The sequence below is a fragment of the Taudactylus pleione genome, unplaced genomic scaffold (genome assembly GCF_031769625.1).
Source record: "Taudactylus pleione unplaced genomic scaffold, aTauple2 ptg000116l, whole genome shotgun sequence".
Classification (NCBI taxonomy): domain Eukaryota; kingdom Metazoa; phylum Chordata; class Amphibia; order Anura; family Myobatrachidae; genus Taudactylus; species Taudactylus pleione.
The window spans coordinates 2,443,242-2,469,554 of record NW_028284518.1 but is presented as its reverse complement, the minus strand read 5'-3'; the positions used below and the strand labels follow the sequence as shown (position 1 = coordinate 2,469,554).

General features: G+C 42.6%; 1 protein-coding gene across 7 annotated transcripts in view; it reads left to right on the top strand.

Annotated features, from left to right (window-relative positions):
- Positions 1-26,313, top strand: part of PHACTR1 (phosphatase and actin regulator 1) — a 378,024-nt gene that overhangs the window by 230,532 nt on the left and 121,179 nt on the right. For 2 of the 7 annotated variants that reach the window (XM_088471642.1, XM_088471645.1), the window contains exon 1: positions 7,522-7,980. The exons of 3 other annotated variants lie outside the window; for them this stretch is intronic. In XM_088471642.1, coding sequence (XP_088327768.1) covers positions 7,719-7,980 — 262 coding nt within the window. In that variant the 5' untranslated portion in view covers positions 7,522-7,718. Of the gene's footprint in view, positions 1-7,520; positions 7,981-21,719; positions 21,739-26,313 lie in introns of those variants that run through there. 2 more of the 7 variants (XM_088471644.1, XM_088471648.1) reach the window with 2 other exon arrangements.

The window sequence follows — 26,313 nt, the reverse complement described above, 5'->3', positions numbered from 1 at the left end:
TTTACAAATTGTATAGCCCAACAACAATGAGGACAAAAACATTAAATTGAACAATATGCACAGTAGAAATATAGAAATATGTGCAAATACCAGTATAAAAAGGTATAAGGTTTGGCATCATTTATCAACACGTTTTATCATACCCAATAACTTTGGAGGTCTATGATATATGGTGCTGCAATCAGGCCTTATGGTAGGTGTTTCATAAATGACATCGAGTGATTGGCGGAAGCACCATATATCATAGAGCACCAAAGTTATTAGGTATGATAAAACTTGTTGATAAGTGGGGCCTTTATTTAAAAAAAACCTTTAAATCATAAAAATGTGGCTCATCTGGTCGGTGGTTGCTCACAATGCAGCATGGCAGAACATATGCCGCTTGAAGTGGCGGAGCGATAGGTGAGTGGGGGACGAGCAGATGATGGGGTAGGAGCCATTATGGGATGATGTGGTGGCTCTACAATGTGTGTGCATGGTGCCAGATGCCCGCCTATGCCCTGTACCACCAACTCATATACCGGTCTTTCAAAATGGACCTGCTAGTCACTATCTATATTTCGTAGCCTACAAGCAAGGTGGGACCCAAAAAAGTCTCATTGGTCGGGAGGATTTTGCAGCACTTTTTGTACACTTTCAAGGACATTTTGGGACAGTGAAGAAGGTGCCCCCCTCTGTTTCTGAGGATTCTTATGCTGTTTCTTTGGGGGCGGCAGGGGTTGGGAAGAACTTTCTCCCTCACTTTCTGGCAGCTACAACATTTCTGGGGAAATATCCACCGCCAGGGCAGGGGTTGCAGTCTGTAAAATAATAAAGATATGGTAAATTTTATGCATTTAAAAAAATATATATATATTTTTTTTATTTTCTAGTTCCCTACCACCGTGGAGGAATGGAAAAGTATTACTGAGGAATTTGAAAGAAAGTAGAACTTATCTAACTGCAGGGGAGTAATAGATGGTAAACATGCACGCATAACCCCACCTGCCAACAGTGGGTCCTATTACTCTATTACAAGGGATTCTTCAGCATAACTGTAGTTCTCATGGTCGCAGTCAATGCAAACTACAAATTCCTATTTGCGAACGTTGGCAAGAATGGTCATGCTTCTGATGGTGGGTCCTTCAAACAGACAGCTTTCTACGAGAAGCTCATCTCCAAATCCCTCAATTTTTTTTGTGGGGGCAGTGCCATGGCAGGATGACTGCATAAAGTAACATTTTGTGTCCAATTTATAACTTTATTGTGTACTGTTGAACATTTAACGTGGTGTGTGTGCACTGTGTCTTCACCTACCAAATCCATGCTGGAACTATCGCCAACATCTTCCATTTCTTCTCCAAGCCTTGGGTCCAGTGAGCTTAGAGATGGGCCAGAGGTTCCTGCTCAAGTGTAAATCTAAGCAGGTCATAGTACCACAAGTAGGGGATGTGATGCTCATCTGCCCCTACTTCAGATGCCATGGGCGCTTTTACTTTCTTGTGTTCCTTTAAAAACACTGTGCGCATGCTTTGAATTTTTCTCCGCACCCAGTTAGCGTCTGCAGCACTGTGTTGCAGTTTGCAAAACATCAACCATTTCCTGGCTGACGCTGTTCTTTAAGACTTTGTTGGAATAGTCCTTCGATTTCACCATCCATAGACATTCTTTTTTGCAATATAATTCTATGAACAAGGTCAAAAAAGCAGTGTTCTTCTCCATGGCCTTAATTGCAAAAAAAATGGAGAAAAAAATTTAATTAGATAAACTTTTCTGCAAGAAACAATTGAAAATAGAAAAAAAAGTGGCTCATCAGGTGTGGGTTGGTCACAGTGCAGCATGGCAGAATATATGCTATTTACCACTGATGGGTAAAGGGAAAAACTGCTCACTGGCTGGCCCCCTCTTGTAGGAGGTGGCCATATTGGACATATTATGCGGCCCCCAATCATCGGGGGCCTTTTTAAATAAATTATTTTAATTTTTTATTTTTTGGGAATAAAAGACATATGTGATTTCAAAGATTTTTGTTTAGAATTTTAAATGGATTTTAATAAAATTGTTTTTTAACTTTTTTTACTGTTATAAAGTTTGTTTTTAATGCTAGTGTTTATGTAGTTAAATACTTAGTTCTTAATGTGTTTTGGTTAATTGTTTGTTGGTTTTTATTAACATGTACCAAAATAATATATAGTAGGCAAAGTATTCACTACAACATGCACACACGTCATTGCCCTTTTGTGGCATCAAACTAAACCAGACCACATTAAAAAAAAGCAGGGTGACCTGTGACAATGAGTCGTGTAATGATTACAGCACATATCACTAGGTACATAGGCAGCAGTAAACATGGGGGTATCATACTTACCTACTTTTGAAAAAGCATTTCAGGGAGATTGTGAAAACAACACCTATGAGCGCGGCGGTAAAGTGGACGTGTACTGCTGCATCTGAGAGGCGAGTCATATAACTGACTTACATACAACGGTTATTGAGCCCCAAACATGTTAGTAAGATCTTCTTGTTGATGAATACACACTGATACGTTTCAGAAAACTCATGTAGCCATAGGGATCACTGTGCCTTATAACCGATGCAGGGAAATTATACTAATGATCTTATTTGAATGTATATATATCTGTGGGTTTTTTTAAATAACAGCTTCATAAAGGGGGTAAGTTACAATCAGGGAGATTGTTAGTGGTATATATACTAAAGTGAGAGTTTTTAGAAGTGGAGATGTTGCCCATGGCAACCAATCAGATTCTAGCTATTATCTTCTAGAAGGTGCTAGTTAAAAGTTAAGTAGAATCTGATTGGTTGCTAGTACAGCACCAGGTAGCATAGGGGTCAGCAGGAGGACACATAGGAGAATAGGGATGCATTATCTGCATGGACATCACCAGGTAACATAGGGGTCAACAGCAGGACACATAGGAGAATAGGGGTGCATTATATGCATAGGACATCTCCAGGCAACATAGGGGTCAGCAGCAGTACACATAGGAGAATAGGGGTGCATGCATGGACATCACCAGGTAACATAGGAGAATAGGGGTGCATTATACGCATAGGACATCACCAGCTAACATAGGGGTCAGCAGCAGAACATATAGGAGAATAGAGGAGCATTATACGCATAGGAAATCACCAGGTAACATAGGGGTCAGCAGCAGGACACATATGAGAATAGGGGTGCATTATATGCATAGGACATCATCAGGTAACATAGGGCTCAGCAGCAGTACACATAGGAGAATGGGGGTGAATTATACACATAGGACATCACCAGGTAACATAGGGGTCAGCAGCAGTACACATAGGAGAATGGGGGTGAATTATACACATAGGACATCACCAGGTAACATAGGGCTCAGCAGCAGGACACATAGGAGAATGGGGGTGCATTATACACATAGGACATCACCAGGTAACATAGGGCTCAGCTGCAGGACACATAGGAGAATGGGGGTGAATTATACGTATAGGACATCACCAGGTAACATAGGGATCAGCAGCAGGACACATGGGAGAATAGGGGTGCATTATACGCATAGGACATCACGAGGTAACATAGGGGTCAGCAGCGGGACACATAGGAGAATAGGGGTGCATTATACGCATAGGACATCATCAGGTAACATAGGGGTCAGCAGCAGGACACATAGGAGAATAGGGGTGCATTATACGCATAGGACATCACCAGGTAACATAGGGATCAGCAGCAGGACACATAGAAGAATAGGGGTGCATTATACGCATAGGACATCACCAGGTAACATAGGGATCAGCAGCAGGACACATAGGAGAATCGGGGTGCATTATACGCATAGGACATCACCAGGTAACATAGGGATCAGCAGCAGGACACATAGGAGAATAGGGGTGCATTATACGCATAGGACATCACCAGGTAACATAGGGATCAGCAGCAGGACACATAGAAGAATAGGGGTGCATTATACGCATAGGACATCACCAGGTAACATAGGGGTCAGCAGCAGTACACATAGGAGAATAGGGGTGAATACATGGACATCACCAGGTAACATAGGGATCAGCAGCAGGACACATAGGTGAACAGGGGTGCATTATACGCATAGGACATCACCAGGTAACATAGGGGTCAGCAGCAGTACACATAGGAGAATAGGGGTGCATTATATGCATGGACATAACCAGGTAACATAGGGGTCAGCAGCAGGACACATAGGAGAATAGGGGTGCATTATACGCATAGGACATCACCAGGTAACATAGGGCTCAGCAGCAGGACACATAGGAGAATAGGGGTGCATTATACGCATAGGACATCACCACGTAACATAGGGGTCAGCAGCAGTACACATAGGAGAATAGGGGTGCATGCATGGACATCACCAGGTAACATAGGGGTCACAAGCAGGACACATAGGAGAATAGGGGTGCATTATACGCATAGGACATCACCAGGTAACATAGGGATCAGCAGCAGGACATATAGAAGAATAGGGGTGCATTATACGCATAGGACATCACCAGGTAACATAGGGATCAGCAGCAGGACACATAGGAGAATAGGGGTGCATTATACGCATAGGACATCACCAGGTAACATAGGGATCAGCAGCAGGACACATAGGAGAATAGGGGTGCATTATACGCATAGGACATCACCAGGTAACATAGGGATCAGCAGCAGGACACATAGAAGAATAGGGGTGCATTATACGCATAGGACATCACCAGGTAACATAGGGGTCAGCAGCAGTACACATAGGAGAATAGGGGTGAATACATGGACATCACCAGGTAACATAGGGATCAGCAGCAGGACACATAGGTGAACAGGGGTGCATTATACGCATAGGACATCACCAGGTAACATAGGGGTCAGCAGCAGTACACATAGGAGAATAGGGGTGCATTATATGCATGGACATAACCAGGTAACATAGGGGTCAGCAGCAGGACACATAGGAGAATAGGGGTGCATTATACGCATAGGACATCACCAGGTAACATAGGGCTCAGCAGCAGGACACATAGGAGAATAGGGGTGCATTATACGCATAGGACATCACCACGTAACATAGGGGTCAGCAGCAGTACACATAGGAGAATAGGGGTGCATGCATGGACATCACCAGGTAACATAGGGGTCAGAAGCAGGACACATAGGAGAATAGGGGTGCATTATACGCATAGGACATCACCAGGTAACATAGGGGTCAGCAGCAGGACACATAGAAGAATAGGGGTGCATTATACGCATAGGACATCACCAGGTAACATAGGGGTCAGCTGTAGGACACATAGAAGAATAGGGGTGCATAAATGGACATCACCAGGTAACATAGGGATCAGCAGCAGGACACAGGAGAATAGGGGTGCATTATACGCATAGGACACCACCAAGTAACATAGGGATCAGCAGCAGGACACATAGGAGAACAGGGGTGCATTATACGCATAGGACATCACTAGGTAACATAGGGGCCAGCAGCAGGACACATAGGAGAATAGGGGTGCATTATACGCATAGGACATCACCAGGTAACATAGGAGTCAGCAGCAGGACATATTTGAGAATAAGGGTGCATTATACGGAAAGGACATCACCAGGTAACATAGGGGTCAGCAGCAGGACATATAGGGGAATAAGGGTGCATTATACGCATAGGACATCACCAGGTCACATAGGGGTCAGCAGCAGTACACATAGAAGAATAGGGGTGCATTATACGCATAGAACATCACCAGGTAACATAGGGGTCAGCAGCAGGACACATAGGAGAATAGGGGTGCATTATACACATAGGACATCACCAGGTAACATAGGGGTCAGCAGCAGTACACATGGGTGAATAGGGGTGCATTATACGCATAGGACATCACCAGATAACATAGGGGTCAGCAGCAGGACACATAGGAGAATCGGGGTGCATTATACGCATAGGACATCACCAGGTAACATAGGGGTCAGCAGCAGGACACATAGGAGAATAGGGGTGCATTATACGTATAGAACATCACCAGGTAACATAGGGGTCAGCAGCAGTACACATAGGAGAATAGGGGTGCATTATACGCATAGGACATCACCAGGTAACATAGGGGTCAGCAGCAGGACACATAGGAGAATGGGGGTGCATTATACACATAGGACATCACCAGGTAACATAGGGGTCAGCAGCAGGACACATAGGAGAATAGGGGTGCATTATACACATAGGACATCACCAGGTAACATAGGGGTCAGCAGCAGGACACATAGGAGAATAGGGGTGCATTATACACATAGGACATCACCAGGTAACATAGGGGTCAGCAGCAGGACACATAGGAGAATAGTGGTGCATTATACACATAGGACATCACCAGGTAACATAGGGGTCAGCAGCAGGACACATAGGAGAATGGGGGTGCATTATACACATAGGACATCACCAGGTAACATAGGGGTCAGCAGCAGGACACATAGGAGAATAGGGGTGCATGCATGGACATCACATACCAGAGAAGTTCTGATAGGATCCTCAAGATGCTGCTGATGCTATAAAAGATGCGCTGCAAGATGCGTCCTCTACCCAGCTTCAGAAGCGACAATCTGACTGCAAAATGGAGCAGAGGGAGTGTCAGGGGAGTGCCTCACGTGACTTCTACATCAGCCAAGTCAGAACGACATGTCGTTCGGTAGAGCATACACACTGTACGATTCGCGCAAACTCGTTGATGAGTTCCTCAGTTTGAGCAGCATGTAGGGGCGAACTAAAGATGCTACTGACGATGACGTGGAAGCTCGCATAGTGTGTACACACTTGACAATTTGAACAATCAGACGTTTTGAGCGGAATCGGGCAAATTGTTCAAAATATTGTCTAATGTGTGTCCAGCTTAAGCAACAATGCAGGTGGCATGAAATGGTGGACAGAGAATCTGTCATGGCACTGTGTATTATGTATGTGGTTAGTGGTATATAAATAATAATGATAATAATACTAAAATTGAGTAAAAACCAGTAGCATGTTTGATGTACTTACCAAGGGGTTTACATTGTTATTATTGTATTGCTATGATTAGAAATTAGTTTGTAGACAACTGCACTGGGGCTTTAAGAGGAGTCCATTTTGTAGGAGTATAATTGATCATGGCCTACCATAAGCATGTGTAACAACAAACCTTCTTGCCCTCATCTGGCATGGGCAATCAAGGGGGCAGTCCAGCTAGAGATCTAGTTGAATTAATGGCAATTTCTAGTAATGTTTTTTTAGTGGCGTATGTGCCAGAATTTTTCCAACCTCAACTTTTAAAACAACGCCAGTATCAGCCTAATATAGTACCAATGTATAATATAGTACTAATATAGTACCAATGTTATGATATATAGTTTAAAAATCTTCATTTTAATCTTGCCTAAAGATGTTTTAAATATGCACTGTAGATCTGTCACAAATTGTGCAAGCAGCCCTTAAGAATGTAATGAGAAGAAAGGTCAGCTGGTGAATGGAGGAGACAGGACAACAAAATGATATAGGGAGGGGGATGGAGCTGCTGTGATTTATGTGAGAATGGGATGCTGGTATGACAGGTACAGGCAGAGGAATGCTGTTCTAAAGCATCTCCGTCCAAACGGGATGTATCTGCATTGGTGAAAGCAGTTTCCAGAGGTCACAAGACTTAGGGGGCTGCTCTCCTTCCCCTCCAGCCCTGAGAATGTGTTTGTGTGTGAGGTGACTGCTGAGAGCAGAGGGGGACGGATGGCGGATCTCACACACTCCAGCAGCAGCAGCAGGCAGCCTGGGATGTTCTCTTTGCCTTCCTTTGGTTGCAGGGAGGGCTCTGTACTGACTGGCACTGGCAGAGCCGACAAGCAGAGGAAGAAGTCTTTATATTTAGTCAGGATGAAGCCGCTGAAAGAGCCCACGAACAACAACGTATCCTTTGTCATCCACTGTCACATAGGGAAGGAGATCAAGCACATATGCAGCAACTGCAGTCGCGGGGAAGAAGCTCGAGAGGGTGAGTGCTGTATGGGTGACTGTGAGGCGGCTCTGTGCTGGGTGTCTGTGCTACTCTGCCTGGTAATAAGAGCCCGGGATACGGGGCAGCTGGACGGGGCTCTTGCCGGGGCAGGGCGGTAGCTGCTCATGTAATAGTGTTATGCATGCATCTATTAACGTGCAATGCAGCAGAGAAGGGAGGCCAGTGTGGGTACAGAGTAGGACCTTGAAGGCCAGTGTGGGTACAGGGGAGGGAGGCCAGTGTAGGTACTAGGGAAGGAAGTCAGTGTAGGTACAGGAGAGGGAGGACACTGTGGATACAGAGGAGAGAGGCCAGTGTAGATACACGGGAGGGAGGCCAGTGTGGGTACAGGGGAGGGAGGCCAGTGTGGGTACAGAGGATGGATCTCAGTGTATGTACAGGAGAGGGAGGACACTGTGGGTACAGAGGAAAGAGGCCAGTGTAGATACAGGGGAGGGAGGCCAGTGTGGGTACAGGGGAGGGAGGCCAATGTGGATACAGAGGATGGATGTCAGTGTATGCACAGAGAAGGGAGGCCACTGTGTAGGTGCAGAGGAGGAGGGAGGGCACAGCCTCAGGGCAGTGTAGGTACAGAGGGTAGATGTCAGTGTATGCACAGAGAAGGGAGGCCACTGTGTAGGTGCAGAGGAGGAGGGAGGCCAGTGTAGGTGCAGAGAAGGGAGGGCACAGTCTCAGTGCAGTGTAGGTACAGAGGAGGGAGGCCAGTCAGTGTAGGTATCTAGGAGGGAGGCCAGTGTATGTAGAGGTGAGAGGCAGTGTAGATATAGAGAAGGGTGGGCAATGCAGGTACAGAGAAGGGAGGCCAGTGTTGGAACAGAGGAGGGATAGAGTGTGTGTACAGAGGATGGCAGTGTAGGTACCCTAGTGACCAGGTATACATGTTATCTTATAGTGCTGCTGTGATTCTTCTGTGGATACCTATATGTCCATAGCCTTTGAAGTTAGAATGAAACATATTATTATAAGCTGTCTGTTGTACGAGTGTATTTTAGTATTGTTGTGTGCCTATGAATGCAGTCAGGGGCCCATGTCATGGACTCTTTGTCAGCTCAGTGCTTGTGTGCCCACCCTGCTGGACAGAGCGAGTACATCACCCGGAGCCTTCATTTATGGGACATGTGTATTTAGAAGATAGATGTATGATGTATGAAGCTCTGGAAAGTGATAAAGTGGAGAGTGATAAACGACCAGTCACTCAGCTGCTAACTGTCAAATTACAGGGTTTGAAAAATGACATTTGGGAACTGATTGGTTTGTCGTTTATCACTCGCCACCCTATGACTTCCCAGAGCTTCATACATCTGCCCAAAGGACTGAAGTTGAGCTAGAGACATCGCTGTACAGTGTGCAGAGACATGCACAGGCAGTGCAGTGTTATTCTGTGTCAGTAGTTGTGTGGTGTATGGAGAGGATGGAACTTGGGGATGTGAGTTTTGAAGGTCAGGACTCAGAAGGAGGTATGATGCCTTAGGGGTACACCTCTAAAGTAGTGTCCACATCACCCAGCTGCTTTAGGCGGAATTATGTCTGGAGATGGATGATTAATAAGGTTCCTAGAGATTTCTACAACTGTCTGCAATGCTGGGAAGGTAAAACTACAAGATACAATTGATTTCTAACAAACCACTATCTTTAAGGCTTAATTTCCTCTGCAGAGCAAATGAATGTAGAAGGATCTCATTCTGATTTACCATTAGAGTGACTGCATTGTCACCTGTTTCAGTCCATGCTGTGGATCCCCTCAAAGTGAGAGGCTGCAAGTGTAGATGGAAATCATGAAGAACAAAGTCGCTAATCAATTGCGCAGTATGTTTATTATTACTGGTGTGTGTAAACTCAACTACTTCTGTCAGCCAGCTCTCAGGAAATTAAATAGAGATTTACAGAACAGCAGCCAGTAAGTGATTTGCAGTTTTAAGAATGATTTGTGTATCCTTGGAAGCAGCGCTAGTAACATATTATAAAGCGTTGCAGCTGGATTAATTAATATGTACAAAATGATTGAGTGAAAATTACCATATAACTACGACAATTTAATTCCAGCAGCAATTTAGCAGGTGCAACTTATATATTGTAGTGATGCAAATGAAAATATGTTGTCTTTTTCTTTTAATTGTGGATAACATTCTATCAAAAGGCTGGGGAGGTACTATTTACCGATATAGACTATTGGGGTGGTCGTCACTGTTAAACAGGATGCTGGGTTTATTGATATCAACAGGATAACAGGTAACACAGCAGTATCAGTGGTAAGCAGAATACCAGTATTGTAGGGGTTAACAGCGGTATTTAGTTGTCTCACCTCAGGACCTAAGTACTGTGACACTTTACACAGTAAAGATGGTGCCAGCTGCACATGAGCAGTAGCCCAGCAGTGACATCATCAGGCTGGAGGGCGCGCCTCCCTCTGACTCTGGGTCCTAGTACCCAGCATGTATAGGTGACAGTGCCAGAGCTCACTGCTCTCTTAACACTATTAAGGATTCCTTTTTTTATATATCGCTCAGATAATCTTAGCAAATAAGGAATACATAAAAGCATTATAGGTGTTTTTGATACTGCAATTCCTTGTATAAAATAATTTCAGATATTCCTTTTCTTTCTGTACATACAATTAATTACTATGTTTAGCATTGTAAAATGCTACTTTCTGTGTGCTACTGATTGGTGATAGCTATGGCAAATATGCCATTATGTTCCATAAACATTATTTAAAAAGAGGTACAACATTATAATGGGTTGGATATGGGTTGCTGGCAGTCGGGATCCCGACAAGGTTTACATAACACTTGTTGGTCGGTATGCTAATCCTCCGCCTCTCCCTACACGGGATGTAGTCCGGAAGCTGACGGTCTAAATCCCGACCGCCGGCTTCCAGACACTAATCCCAGCGTGGTACTAATGACAGACGTCGAAAACTCGACGCCTGTCATTAACCAGACGCCGGAAGACCGACGCCCGGCATACCGAACGAAGGTAAGCCGGGCACGGGCAGCCGCGGGGGTGAGGGTTAGGTTTAGGGCTCCTGGGGGGACTTAGAGTTAGGCACCCCCCGGGAGGGTTAGGATTAGGCTAAGGGAAGGGGGGGTTAGGGTTAGGCACCCCCGGGGGTAGGTTAGGGTTAGGCACCCCCCTGGGAGACTTAGGTTTAGGCTGCGGGGAAGGGGAAGTTAGGTTTAGGCACTTACAGGAGGGGTTAGGGTTAGGCACTTGGGGGGGAGGTTAGGGTTAGGCACCCCTAAGGAAGGGTAGGGGAGGGAATGAGGTTAGCGATACCTTAGGACAATAAGGATTTTCACCCTTGCCGGGCAGCCGCTGACGGGATTTGAACCACTGGCCATGCATCCGGCGGTAATACTTACCACACCCCCCTACACTAACCCTCCCTTATCTGGTGCCTAAACCTAACCTCCCCGCACCCTAAACCTAACTCTCCCCCCTTAGTGCCTAACCCTAAACCTAACCCTCCCCTCACCCCTGATACCTACCTTCAGGATGCCGGCAGTCGGGATTCTGGAGCCGGGATCCCGGCGCTGTTGGGATTCTGGCGACGGTACATCGACTGTCTGCATCCCGCACGCCGGGATGCAAACTACATCCCATTATAATATGTTATATTCTAAAATCCATGATTGTGGTGGTGGTGACCTTATTGACTGCCCTAATTTTTAGGGGGAATGGTCTTTATAAACCAACCCCTTTCTCATATAGGCACATTCCTTTAAACTGCACTTTATTGCCACACTGCTCATTTATCTATTACATATGAAGTGGTAAGGTGTCATGTAATTTTAGTGACAAAGAACTATGGGGCTGTTTCTGTGTTGGGAGCAGCCAAAAAAAGCATGGGTGCAAATACATTTATTTACATTTTTCATGCAGGATAAATACTGGCTTCTTTTGCATGTATCCCACAAATGCTGGACAGCTTTATTTTTACACTTCAATATATATATTTGAGTTTGGATACGGCCCTCTCATGTATAAAGCTGGCCACACATCTAAAGATTATCATTCCAACCAGCCAGCTGAATATATGGGAGGAAACGACAATCGACCGTTTGCTCCCAACCACCGGAAAACAGATGAAAAAGTTCAGACAAGTTCATTGAGATCTTTTTGATTTACCCAGCTTGTCTGAATAACCTTTATCTATCGTTTTCTGGCATTAGGCAGTAAAAGGCTGGTTGTCATTTGTTTCCATGTATAGCCAGATTTTCATTTCAACCAGCCAACTAATTGGCTGGTTGCAATGATATCTTTAGATGTTGCCAGTTAAATCTCACTGCACAATCTTAATCTGCCCCACCTGCAGTGCAACATGGTTTTCTTGTGGTGTAAAGTTACTTTATTTGCTTTGCTACCAATTTAGAATTAGTCCCTTTATGTCTGTACGATATGTGCAGGGCCGGCTCTAGGGGTGTTCAACCAGTGCGGTCGAACAGGGGTGCCACCCATAGACAGCGCACCCCTCCACAACATCCCGATTTCGGCGGGACAATACAGTACTGTCCCGCTGTTCCACCCGTGGGCCAAAGTGGCCTGCGGGTGATCAAATCGGGAGGTTGGACCCCGGAGTCTGAATGGATGCTGCGCGCATGCACGCGGCATCCATTCTGTGACAGGAGAGGGCTGGGGGAAGACCAGCTAGTGAGGCTTCCCCCAGCCTGACGTTATTTGGAGGCGTGCCATGCGGGCATGGCCTATGGTAGTTAGGACACGTCCCCATTTTTTCAGTCCCACGCGCGATGGTGGGGCGCACTGTAAAGAGCCGGCACATGGTGCTCCGACCTCTGGAGCCGGCCCTGGATATGTAAATATGTTATCCTGAACCTGCTATTTCTCTCACTTCATCATTAATGAGAAAAATACTGGACACTCTCTAGTTTTAATACATATTTTGTATAAATATTTTTCTGATTATATCACAGGTCCTCTAAAGTCTAGATGTTTGCTGAAATGCTTCCACTATTGAACCATTCAATTGGAATTTACAGTTGATATTTTCTCTCAGCCTAGGATGCAACATGACTGCTCAAACTTACTTTAAATGCAAATGTATAGAGAAATGAAACCCTCAGTGCAGAATGACTTATACAAACATGTTTTACTGGACATATATCACCAGCATTCACTAAAGTAGCGGCATTCCCATAGTTCTCTATGGACAGCAAAAGAGGGCATTTATCAGCTTGTTTCCCATTGCTAACACCATCCAAAGCTTTAGCCAGTCTCTCATAGAGGGATCTTCTAATCCATCCCCAGGAGGCTGCATGCTCCTCCCCTCTCTTATCCTAGTAACATAAAGGGTTGTTGGTGGATTCATTAATACGGAAAAGATAATTGAGTGAATATTAGCATATAACCATATAACTACTACAACAATTTATTATCACTAATGTTTCTATGCACATGCACGGTTATCATGTGGTATGGCCGGGTCAGTACCCAGCACCAGGGCCATAACTAGGGTAGTGCGACCAGTGCCATGGCACAGGGCACTGCAGGGCAGGGGGCGCTGTTTGGGGCTCTCAATTTTCCTGTTTATTATAATTCTCACTTGTAGCTTCCTCTTCTTCTGACCCAGGAGTACCCCTATCTCTTCTCTGGCCCTTCCCCTTGAAGCCATGGCTTTTTTTCAGGTGCACTTTCTTATGTCCCTTAATAAAAAATGGGGGAGGAGGTGCCAAAGCTTTCTCTGGCACATGGCACCAAAAAGTCTGGTTACGGTTCTGCCCAGCACTATAGTGATAGCGATAAGATGCTCTATGCCAGTGCAGCATCTTATTGGATACAGTTGCCGTATTACCAATATCTCAAACAGTGTTTTCTGGTGTAAGTAGATAATATGAGTATATTTGTAGACAATCTGATGCAAATCTAATTCTCTATTGCTGCTAATACTTACAGTTTATTGTTTAATTTGGATGGTGGTACACAAACTAACATTTTATTTATTTTGTAGAACTTTTTATTTTCCATTATTTTGGACATCTCTTTATCGGTTTCAAACCAAACTATTTCTGCCAAAACATTTTATAAAACAGTAAAATTAGTTTGTAATTTACATTTTAAAAATTATCATTGTAAACCATGGATAAATAATATACCCTGGGGTCAGTTTAGAGGAATAGGACCCAGTTGTTCACTTGAAAAAGACTATGAAGAACAATCAAAACAGATGCATGATTCTTCTTTCAGATGGGTTATCCAGGAGGACATTTTAGAGGAGACCTTTAAGCATTAAATGGAGAAGAGCCAAGTCAACGATATCCTTGGAATCTACAAAGAATAAAATCAATAAATATCTGTCCTCTATATCCAAGTTTAATATATTTGCATCAGATTGTAAAAAAACATTATAGGGAAACACTATTGTGTTTTGGGACAAGATACTTTGCTAAGAGAGGTAACTACCATAAAGACCATGATTAACCATAAAAAAGACATAGGGGTAAATTTTCTAAAGTGAGAGTTTTTAGAAGTGAGTTTTAGAAGCGATGTTGCCCATAGCAACCAATGTATATACAGTGTAACACTCCTCAACTCCTCCAGAGATAAGATACTGGTATGAATACAATATTTAATGTTCAAATCCTGTGGTTGTTTTGGTAGTGGAAGAATCATATGTTTACTTTATACATTTTATTTGACAGAACATCACAAATGTGTCACCAAAGGATGTAATAGCAAATATTGAATATATTTAATAGAATGTATATGGGACCTGCCATATGTGGGCTACACTACAAGGAGATTAAAATGTACATTGTTTATTGTGCATAGAAAAAAACATAATAAACTAAATATTTAACTTTTTCGCATACAGTAATAGGAATCCAAAAAAAAAAGGCCAAATAAAGTTTTTAAGACAGTATTAAACAGAGGCACACTGGATTTGTATTTATTTATTTATTTATTTAAGAACACTATATCTAGAAGGTCTCGGTAAAACTAAAGGTCTTAATAATTTAGGTTAAAATATATTAAGTTGGAAATATAGTAGAGGACAATATGGGATCAATTCATACAGCTAGATGGTGGAATGTTACTATGTAAAGAGGGTGATTTCAGTTTATCTGTTAACCCATGTGGATACTGATATTAAATACTGCCAATACACATGTTTTCCAATAATACACATTTATGAAGAAATCGCCAGATTGGTAGAGAAACACATCAAATGGCTGTTATTATATTATCAGCATCAGCAAACTTAATACCCATCTCTTAATATGAATTTCCAGGACTATACAATGTCACTGAGCTCTAATGTATTCATCTGTTTGGAGAGTGCTTTTTCTATGAGAAACAGAGACTGTTTTTGTTAGTCCCACAGAGGAGCCATGGTGGTTACGTGGGATGCTAGTCTCTGTTAAAAACACAAAATAAAAACATGACAATGGGACAGAATACTCAGGGGAATACACCTCTTGGTCAGTGAGCTGCAATTTTCCATAAAATACAGTAGCACCCATGACTCCTACTGAGAGTAACTTAACTGCTTTATCACTGATTACAAAACTGGATGGTATAAACTGGTTGGGTATGAAATCCCGTCTGTCGGGATGCCGCTGGGCAGAATACCAACAGCGGCATCTTGACAGCCAGAATTCCGACACCCATAGGAAGTGACGGTAAGTACTTTTCTAGCCCCTACCCTAACCCTAAGCCACCCTCCCTGGTGCCTAACCCTAACCTCCCCTCCTAGTGAATAAACCTAACACCCCCTCCCCGGTCCCTAAACCTAACCTCCCCCTAGTGCCTAAACCTAACCTCCCCCTCCCCGCACCCTAATCCTAACGCTCCCTACCCGTTGCCTAACACTAACACTCCCCCTAATGCCTAACCCCCGCTACCTAACCCTAACCTCACCCTAACACCACGATACTTTGGGATGCCGGCGGTCGGGATACTATTGCAGCATCCCAACCTGGCGCCGGTATTCAAACCGTCAGCATCTCGCATGCCGGGATGCTGACTACATCCCGTATAAACCACTCCCCACATAACAGAGATACCCTCTATATGTATCCATCAAATATGACAATTTTTCAGTATATGAGGGGGAAATTTACTAAGCGATGCTTTTGAATGCCAGTACATCTTCAGTGGTTAAGGCCGTTGGATTTAAATGGCAATAATATAAAATACTAAACATGCCTGGTTTTGTGTTTACTATTGTTGCCCCTTTAAATCCAGTGCTGAAACCAGCAAAGTAGCAGCAACTTTGAAAAGCGCCACTCCTTATATGACAAGTACTAAGCACTTTTGAATTTTCATCTCGGACAACTGTTGGAAGCTAGACTGTGTCACTGATGTCATTAAAGACTTTTATATTCTGGAGTTTGTTTATGTCATATAGGGTGGGATGTACTAAAGGTGAAAATGCGGTAAAACTCCCGAAAATGCAGTTTTCAAGGGTTTTACTGCATTCCCCAAATGTACTAAGCACCGCTTCGCTACCAAATACAAGCCTATGGGCTTCTTATTGGGATGCTCCCACTTGGGAGGCATCCCTCCCATCACTGTCTGTTTATGATTATTTAACACAAGGACACTTTATTATAGGTTTGCATATTATTACTTTTTTATATTTATGCTAATTAATTGAGTGTGAGAATGACCTTTTAGTTTTATCTGTTTGCTGATCATTTATTCCATTGTTGTCCACTGAACCTGCAGCTCCCAACCTGCAAGAGTGCCACCTGGGATTTTGTAGTTATTGTTCTTAACATTATACTATACTCCATCTCCATCATATTTTTTTTCCTTAATATGAATGCTGAAGTAGAGCTTGTCATTGTCTGAATGAATGCTGTTTACACACTGGCATTGTGGTGATGTGCATTATTTCATCTTATACCCCTTTTCCACCTAAATTCCGGGTCTGACCCGGAGTTGAAACAAAGTTCCTATCCAGATCAGACCCGGAATTTTGCCGGCGCCAACTCGGGATATTCCCGAGTCAGCGCCGCTCACGCCGCAGTCGGGTCTGCATAGACCCGGCTTTTGCGGAGTGAAAGTGGTCGCTTGGAGATGACGTCATCTCCAAGCGCCACTGAAGCCGGACCAATCGGCCGGCTAGCAGCGCACTCCAGGTCATCGTGACCCGGAGTGCGCTGTTCTCCCAGCAGGGTTTCACGGGCTACGCCCGTGTTAAACCCTGCTAGTTACCTGGGTTGGATTGCCGGGTCACTCGACCTGGCGATCCAACTCTCTCCCCTTTTACACCAGGGAGCTGCCCGGGTTAACCCTTCAAAAACCCGGGTTTTAGCTCTGGTGTAAAAGGGGTATAAATGATAAATTCATTTCCAGGGTATGTAGTAGTCAGACTGTGTGGTCTATCTGTACCTAGTTATCTACTAACATAACAGCAAACTGACCTATTTCCTGCAGCATGATCCAAAGCATTTTGGTACTTTTGCTTTGTGATTGAGGATTTGAGATTATATGGAGATTTGTACTTGGTAGTTAAACTAATCAATAATTCATTAAAGGGGAACAATCGTGATCCTTTAATTGAGAATGGCTGTGGGTAGCAGGGCTGTCATCCATCAGTAAGTCTGTAGACAGCAAAAAAGCTACATTTTCACCAGTAAGTAAGAAAAAAGCAGTCATGTAAAATCAGGCCATATCCTGTAACTAAAAAAATAGTGTCAAATAGATGAATGTGAAAATGTTGTTTGGAAATCATGATAGATCAGAGGGAACAAATCATTGTGAGCCTGCTTATGAAAGGGTGTCTTGGATAGGTATCTTTAATAAAGAACAATATAATAAAATACTTTTATATAACAGTTATCCCCAGGGATCATATTAAAAATGAAAACAATTATAACAAACAGATTCTTCCAAAGTTATTCAGGGGAGTAACTGCTAGTACAACCATGGCCAAAAGTTTTGAGAATGACACAAGTTTTGGTTTTCACAAAGTTTGATGCTTCAGTGTCTTTAGACTTTTTTGTCAGATGTTACTATGGTATACTGAAGTAAAATTACAAGCATTTCATAAGTGTCAAAGGCTTTTATTGACAATTACATTAAATTTATGCAAAGAGTCAATATTTGCAGTGTTGACCCTTCTTTTTCAAGACCTCTGCAATTCGCCCTGGCATGCTGTCAATCAACTTCTGAGCCACATACTGACTGATGGCCGCCCATTTTTCCCTAATCTATGCTTGGAGTTTGTCAGAATTTGCGGGTCTTGTTTGTCCACACGCTTCTTGAGGATTGACCACAAGTTCTCAATGGGATTAAGGTCTGGGGAGTTTCCGGACCATGGACTCAAAATTTCGATATTTTGTTCCCCAAGCCACTTAGCCACTTATGGCAAGGTGCGCCATCATGCTGGAAAAGGCATTGTTCGTCACCAAACTGTTCTTGGATGGTTGGGAGAAGTTGCTCTTGGAGGATGCTTTGGTACCATTCTTTATTCAAGGCTGTGTTCTTAGGCAAAATTGTGAGTGATCCCACTTCCTTGGCTGAGAAGCAACCCCACACATGGATTGGTCTCACGATACTTTACTGTTGGCATAACACAAGACTGATGGTAGCGCTCACCTTTCCTTCTCCGGACAAGCTTTTTTCCAGATGCCCCAAACAATCGGAAAGGGGATTCATCAGAGAATATAACTTTACCCCAGTCCTCAGCAGTCCAATCCCTGTACCTTTTGCAGAACATCAGTCTGTCCCTGATGTTTTTCCTGGAGAAAAGTGGCTTCTTTGCTGCCCTTTATAACACCAGGCCATCTCTAAAAGTCTTTGTCCTGTGTCATGCCAACAGTAAGCACCCTGAGACCATTCATGTGTGGGGTTGCTTCTCAGCCAAGGGAGTGGATTCACTCACAATTTTGCCTAAGAACACAGCCATGAATAAAGAATGGTACCCAAGAGCAACTTCTCCCAACCATCCAAGAACAGTTTGGTGACAAACAATGCCTTTTCCAGCATGATGGAGCACCTTGCCATAAGGCAAAAGTGATAACTAAGTGGCTCGGGAACAAAACATCGAAATTTTGAGTCCATGGCCAGAAAACTCCCCAGACCTTAGGGCCTGATTCAGACTTGGAAATAGAGTGAGATATCACTCTCAACTGTGAACCTGAACAAACCATATTGCAATGCAAGGGATGTAAATACATACATTTTTTTTTACATGTGGGGTAAATACTGGCTGATTTTGCATGTAGCCCACAAATACAGCACAGCTTTATTATTACGCTACAATTTAGATGTCAGTTTGGAAACACTCCTCCCAAATCTAAATCTCTCTGCACATTTTAAATCTGCCCCACCTGCAGTGCAGCATGGTTTCACCAAGATGATCAGTTGAGAGAGATATCTCACTCTATTCCCAAGTCTGAATCAGGCTCTTGATCCCATTGAGAACTTGTGGTCAGTCCTCAAGAGGTGGGTGGACAAATAAAAACCCACAAATTCTGACAAACTCCAAGCATTGATTAGGCAAGAATGGGCGGCCATCAGTCAGTATGTGGCCCAGAAGTTGATTGACAGCATGCCAGGGTAAATTGCAGAGGTCTTGAAAAAGAAGGGTCAACACTGCAAATATTGACTCCTTGCATAAACTTAATGTAATTGTCAATAAAAGCCTTTGACAATTATGAAATGCTTGTAATTTTACTTCAGTATACCATAGTAACATCTGACAAAAAGGTCTAAAGACACTGAAGAAGCAAACTTGCAAGCTTGAAAAATGACAGTTTTGAGCTGATTGGTTGGCACCTTATCACTTTTCACTCTGTCTCCTAACACTGTTTAGTAAATAGACCCCTATATTCTGTATGATACCTCCTGTGTCTGTCCTGCTATAGTGATGGGGCTGGTGGTGTCTCATACTCAGGTATGTCTATGGATACCACTGCCGGCTCCCCGGTTCAGCTGCTGGGGGGACAAAAATCCTATTTTGCTGCTTTTTTTTTCGGGCAGGAGAGGGTGTGGGGCCATGCCTCACAGATTTGGCCATGCCCCCAGGCCTGTGTGAGCTCTTGACAGCCCTTATTCAACAGCTTCTTCCTCAAGAACCAATAGTAAGTTCTGGCCACCTCCCCTGCACAACAAAACCGTGTCACTCAACACCCCCCATGATAACCACACACACCAAAAAAAGTAATGTGTCATACATGCCCCCTACGTCCATCCGTGTTGCATCCAGGTGTCTCTCCACCTCCCCTCCAATGTGCAGGCAGAGATTGTTCTCCAACCATCAGCAGGTATTTACTATAGCTGCTGGCATTCTGCAACTCCGACCAGCTCTCCTCATACACCAAACGATAGACATTGTTGATCATCCCAACTAGTTGGCACAACCGTTTTTTTATGTTATTTCTTGTGTGACAGCAAACAAAGGATTATTGTTTGTTCCCACATACTGCCTGTTTATCGCTCAAACCAGCCAATTAGTAGGCTGTCTGGAACGATATTGTTCTGGTGTATGACCAGCTTTAGAGGGTCTTTAGGACTGGAGTTGGGAAGCAGACACAGACGTACTTGTCCATGCTATTTGTCTTGGACAATCATCTACTGCTGCTGATAGCTTTTCATACTACATCTGTGATTCCAGCATTTTTTTTGACAATGACAGTAGGTAGGGCCCTATAAAGGAGTCAAATACTGACATTAAGGGTACATCTTACAAGCTACAACCTTTGGCAAAGTCCTGAAATGGTTAATGTTTTGATTCTGGTATAACTGTTGTACTTATGGGATCTTCATAGCCTTTAGAACAGTGTGATGATTCATTTAATTTAATATAACAGTTCAATCACTTAAAATCTACACAAATTAGTAAGCGTGTATAGTGGGAAAGATTTGTAATCACATTTTCATGAAACAATTTCATCCAGAGATGACCTATGTTCTCTGAGTGGCTTATTATTGTTAATACCTCATCATGAAGCATAGTCTGTTTTACGACCCAATTTTGTATTTAAGGAAGTAATACAAAATAAAAATATTATTAAAAAGTATCACTTAAAGGGGCCAATCCATTAGAAGACTTTTTTTTGTGAAAGATCAAAGACTTTTCCTGCCAACAAAAAGTCTTTCATGCTAAAAATCTTTCACAAACATGAACGATTATATTTAAAGATCAAGGACTGTCGCTGAAGAGACAAGGGAGTGGAAATTTTTAATAAATGGAGTGAATATTAATTAAAAAATGTTGTTTGCCGTTCGGCGTTGGTCGTTCACTGCATATCCACTGAACGAGTTTTCTAAAGTCGCTAAGCAATATGCAGAAATTGACCAGCGTGTTCGAACGGCAAAAGACTTCTTTTGTCGTTTTCGGGAAGGTTTGCAGCCTATCCATTAGACGTCTTTTTGAACGATCCGACCAAAATCTCCTGGTTTTGGTCAGATCGTTAAAAAAATTGTGTAATGTATAGGCCCCTTTAGATTTCAGTTTAAGGACAACCTACAATAGCAGCACAGTTACAGAATTTGATGGTATATTATGAGCAACTACTGTAAGTTGACAATTAAAGTTCCGATTACCTTGGTCCTCCCTGTGCATAACCCAAATATTGCTAATTTGCAGTAGTTATATATCCAATCAGGATGGTGATATGACTGTCACGCTTCTTTTATTCCAGTCTGATGATCCTGCCAACAAACTGCTTCTGTTTTACAGGCAGACTATGAATCAGAAGGCCCCTTACAGTTGTACCCTCCCCCCATATCTCCCTGATGACAGCCCTGGTATCTTGTGACGAGGTCAGAGCTTAATAAAGGGACATTTTGGGAGGGCATTGATGATGAGAAGCTTGCATGGGATTCTCTAAGGAATAGTGAGCCAGTGCAGGGATTTGCAGAGTGGTGCAGTAGATGTGGAGGAGAGTGGTTTATAAAATATCAATAAATTATAATGTATTTGTACTTTGTTTTATTTAATGCTATTTTAGTGTCTACAATTGGGAGCACTGAATCAGATCATTTAGTCAGAAACACAAGTTCACAAAAATGCATAATGTTGCTTGTATTTAGCTGGATATAGGGATAAAATGCCAATGTAAACACAGCCAATATCTCGTGCTAGAATCTCATAATTAGACCTATATACTAACTGCAGTTTCCGAGTGTTCCACATTGTCTGTAGATGTTTTTTTTAGAAACACTGTCATTAAAGAGGTGTATGTATGGTCTGAGAGAATCCTGCTCTGAGACAAAACCCAGCGGCTGAGCACATTTGCAGCATTTTGCACTGTGCATGCACCAGAAGTGTACACAACTACGGGCAATGCAGAGTCATATGCATCTCAGGCGCAACTTCAGTAGGCAGAACTGGGCCCTAACAGGCAATCTCACATAGGCTAAATGTAGAGATGGCATGTTGGCGGCATTGCAGGCTATGAAGAATTGTGCATACGTAGAAATACGCCTGTTTTCAGAAACATGTTTTGTACCAGGGATAGGGCTGGTGCAAATGTGCACTGATAATGCTGACAGTGGTGAGACCAAGCGTTCAGATATGAGATGCCCAGCTGCTATATACTGTATACACATCTAGCTCAGTGCCTACAGTGGGGGAGTATTAGCCTCTTTGTATCATACTTTGTATAAATTGATACTAAAAATTATAGTTGTTAGAACCAACTAGTCCTAGTAATTATTATTATTATTATTATTATTATTATTATTATTATATTATTATTATTATTATTATAATATAAATAAAGGGCAAGCATATTATTTTTCGCTTTGCAATTGGGAACAAAACATTGATAATAACAACTGTACAAAGAGTAAGAGGGACTTGCTAACACACTTAAAAACTATAGGGAAATAGACAGGGCTGGTTCTGGGTAAAGGCACTTGCCTATGGTGACCTAGCTCCAGGGGGGTCGCACAGGAATGGCATGGGCATAGGGTAAGGTTCCTATGGGACGCCGGCACTCGGGATCCCGGCAGTCAGAATCCAGACCAGTTTGCAATGCTGATGCCTAAAGGTAAGTACTCCTAACCTAACCCTACCCCATATCATCCCTCTCTGGTGCCTAAACCTAATCTTCCCCTCTAGTGCCTAAACCTAACCCTCCCTCCCCACGTCCTAAACCTAACCTCTCCCTCCCGCAGCCTAACCATAACCCTCGCCCTAGTGCCTAACCCATTACCCTAACCCTCCTCCTGGGTCCAATTAGCACTAGTGTCAACAGCACTAGGGCTCTTCTACGTACACCTGGTAGTGGTGGGCATGAAGGTTATGGTTATTGTAATAAATTATATTATTTCTTATAGGTGAATTACTGGCCCCAGAAAACCTGCCATGGCATGATGACACTTGGAGAACCAGAAGTACCAGCTTACCCGGGTATTAAGGGCCTGCTGGCATATGTAGTCCACCTGTAATAAAAATAATTAAAAGAAATCAAGGACACACACGATAGAGGATAAAAAATTTTTTTAATAAATAAATCCCCACGCACCCTTGTTTACCCATTTACTATATTACTCACTATACTGGCATTGCGGGCAGTGCTATCTATTCTGGTGTTGAGTGGAGTACTGACTATACTGGCATTGGAAACAATACTGCCTATACTGGGCCTGGGAGCAATACTGTCTGTACTGACTTTTGGAGTAGCACTGTCTGTACTGACTTTTGGAGTAGCACTGTCCGTACTGACTTTTGGAGTAGCACTGTCTGTACTGACTTTTGGTGTAGCACTGTCTGTACTGACTTTTGGAGTAGCACTGTCTGTACTGACTTTTGGAGTAGCACTGTCTGTACTGACTTTTGGAGTAGCACTGTCTGTACTAACTTTTGGAGTAGCACTGTCTGTACTGACTTTTGGAGTAGCACTGTCTGTACTGACTTTTGGAGTAGCACTGTCTACTGACTTTGGGAGCAGTGCTGTCTATACTGACTTTGGGATCAGTAATGCGTATACTGGCACTGGGGACAATTTTGAGTGTTATGGCACTGGGTTAATTCTTTGTACACTGTCTCTATAAGCTTGTTAATTTACTGCTATAGGGCAGAAAAATACAGTTTTGGTACCCCACTGACTATATCAAATTGTATTGGTATAGAAACTATGGCATAAAATCTGTGAATATTAGTGAATGTATCAAGATTGTTTTGTTATTTAATGTAAGTGTATTGAAGGCAACTATTTCCTTATAGACCTTGATCTAAATGTTGTAATTTGTGTTTTTTCCCCTTTTTAGATACATATTATTGTAGGGTTTTGTTTTTTGCAGCATTATATGGAAAACAGCATGAATGTTTAGCAGTGACATGCAATTCGTGTGAACAGCAATATCCTACCTTAACTACTGTACTTAAATTTGGATACATGACTGAAAATTATGTTGATTGTCTAATTTGAAAACGAATGTGGAAATTAGATGATGGGAAATTGGATGACTCTTCATGATAAGAAGAGCTGATTAGTATCTTCCAAATGATTTACAAGATAAATGATGACAACAAGGTTTAAAATAAATATTTAAATCAATTTCAATAATAATAACAACAAAAAATGCGCTTACAGGAAAATTTAGTGATGGATGACACATTTACAGTTCTCTGTATACTTTATCTTGTAACCTTATGAAGTGGTAGTGGCACAAATATACGGTCTAGTACCTTAGGGTCATACTGGTAGTGATGACAAAATAATTTTGGGCATAAGATGCAGAGTGTTAAGTTAAGTGTGACGATGTTTGCGCAGTTGAGCTATTATTTGCTATTGCGCACCTAGGGGGCATGAAGTGAATGCAAAAAAAGGTTCTCATGGGCGTGTTATATGTGTGTCAGTGATGCGGCTGTATTCTCATGTTTAGAGAAGGTTCAGAAGCAGACACTTCGCCAGTTATACGGCATCGTAAGTATTGATGGTGATCACGATGGGAATGTTTGTGGAATGTTTGAGTCCATCGACGGATTTGCATTGACCACAGACACTGAAAGTGGGCTCAGGGCTTGCAAGCTATGGTGCTTGCAAGTACACAAGGGGAAGGCTGAAACTAACATTTGTATATTATCGCAGCCTCGAATCTGAGATATATAAATTGCACATGCACATGCATTATCGTTCAACTCTGAATCAGGTCCATTATTATTACATAAGTGAAACTCACTATCACTATCTTCTGTGGTCTAAAAGTGAATCTTATACAGTACGTATGTCTCAACTAAAGGCCCATATTCAGGGCTGGAAAACCCTTTCTGTAACTAACTTTGGTTTTTCTGTCTCTCCATTTTTATACATTAGCTCTGATCTATGTCACAGCTACATGTCCTTGTTAATTTCACCCTAAAGCCTGTTTCTCATACACTAAAACTGCCAGAGCTTGCACATAGCGCCAAATGCTTTACTTACCAGCAGATATAACTCTTCCAAATATTTCCACACTCCCCACTGCCCAGCCATAGAGCCATCTCCGTACTGGTTTCCAAAAACATAATTTTTATTGTTTTAATTTCTACTTAATTTACAATATATTTGTGAATGATTTTAAATCTTCTATGTAAACAACATTATGGATTTTCCAGTAGGGTTAGAATGTGTAGGTTCTTCTTGATGCAGATCAACATACAGCAGTCTGTACTAGAAGCATGAATTTCTTATGTTGATGCTGGCCACTTTGAAGGACTGGCCTTGAGCCTAATTGATGGTGAAGGCAAAACACAGATGGTAGGAACTGATGGCGCTTGAAATTAAAAAGGTAGTCACTGGACATGAGTGATATGTGTTGTATAAAGACACACTGCCCCCTGATACAACCTGTTAGTATGGTAGTCTCTATGATGCAGGTTTTTGAGGCGTACACTTGCAGTAAGGCTTTTTAGCAAGTTGTGGAGCTTCCACGACAATATAATAGGGACTCTTGTGTACAACGTCAGTTTGCGGAGAGGTATTCCTGTAGGGTTGACAGAGTTGAGAAATTACACTGGGTTATTACTGAGTTTTCATCATTTACTGACTGACTAGTTGTCCTCTCCTCGCCAGGAGAATAGCATTGCAGATTTCCATTGATTGTTGTGGTGTTAAAAGCTTCATAATATTAGTGGAATTGCTTAAGTCTAATAGTTTGGCAGTCTTCCCTTCAGGATGAAATTGTTATATAACATTTTCATACATATCGCTAATGTGTGATGATGTTAATTTTAGCATTATTTCATAAAACATTTAGATTAATATATGCTTACCTTAGACTGTGAGATTTCATGTAAACAGACAGTCACAGCAATAAATTATGTATATGTACAGTAGTGTGTGGTTGCTATATTTAAAAAAGAAAAAATCAGGACACATTTGCAGGGATCCCACTGGCGCAGTCAAC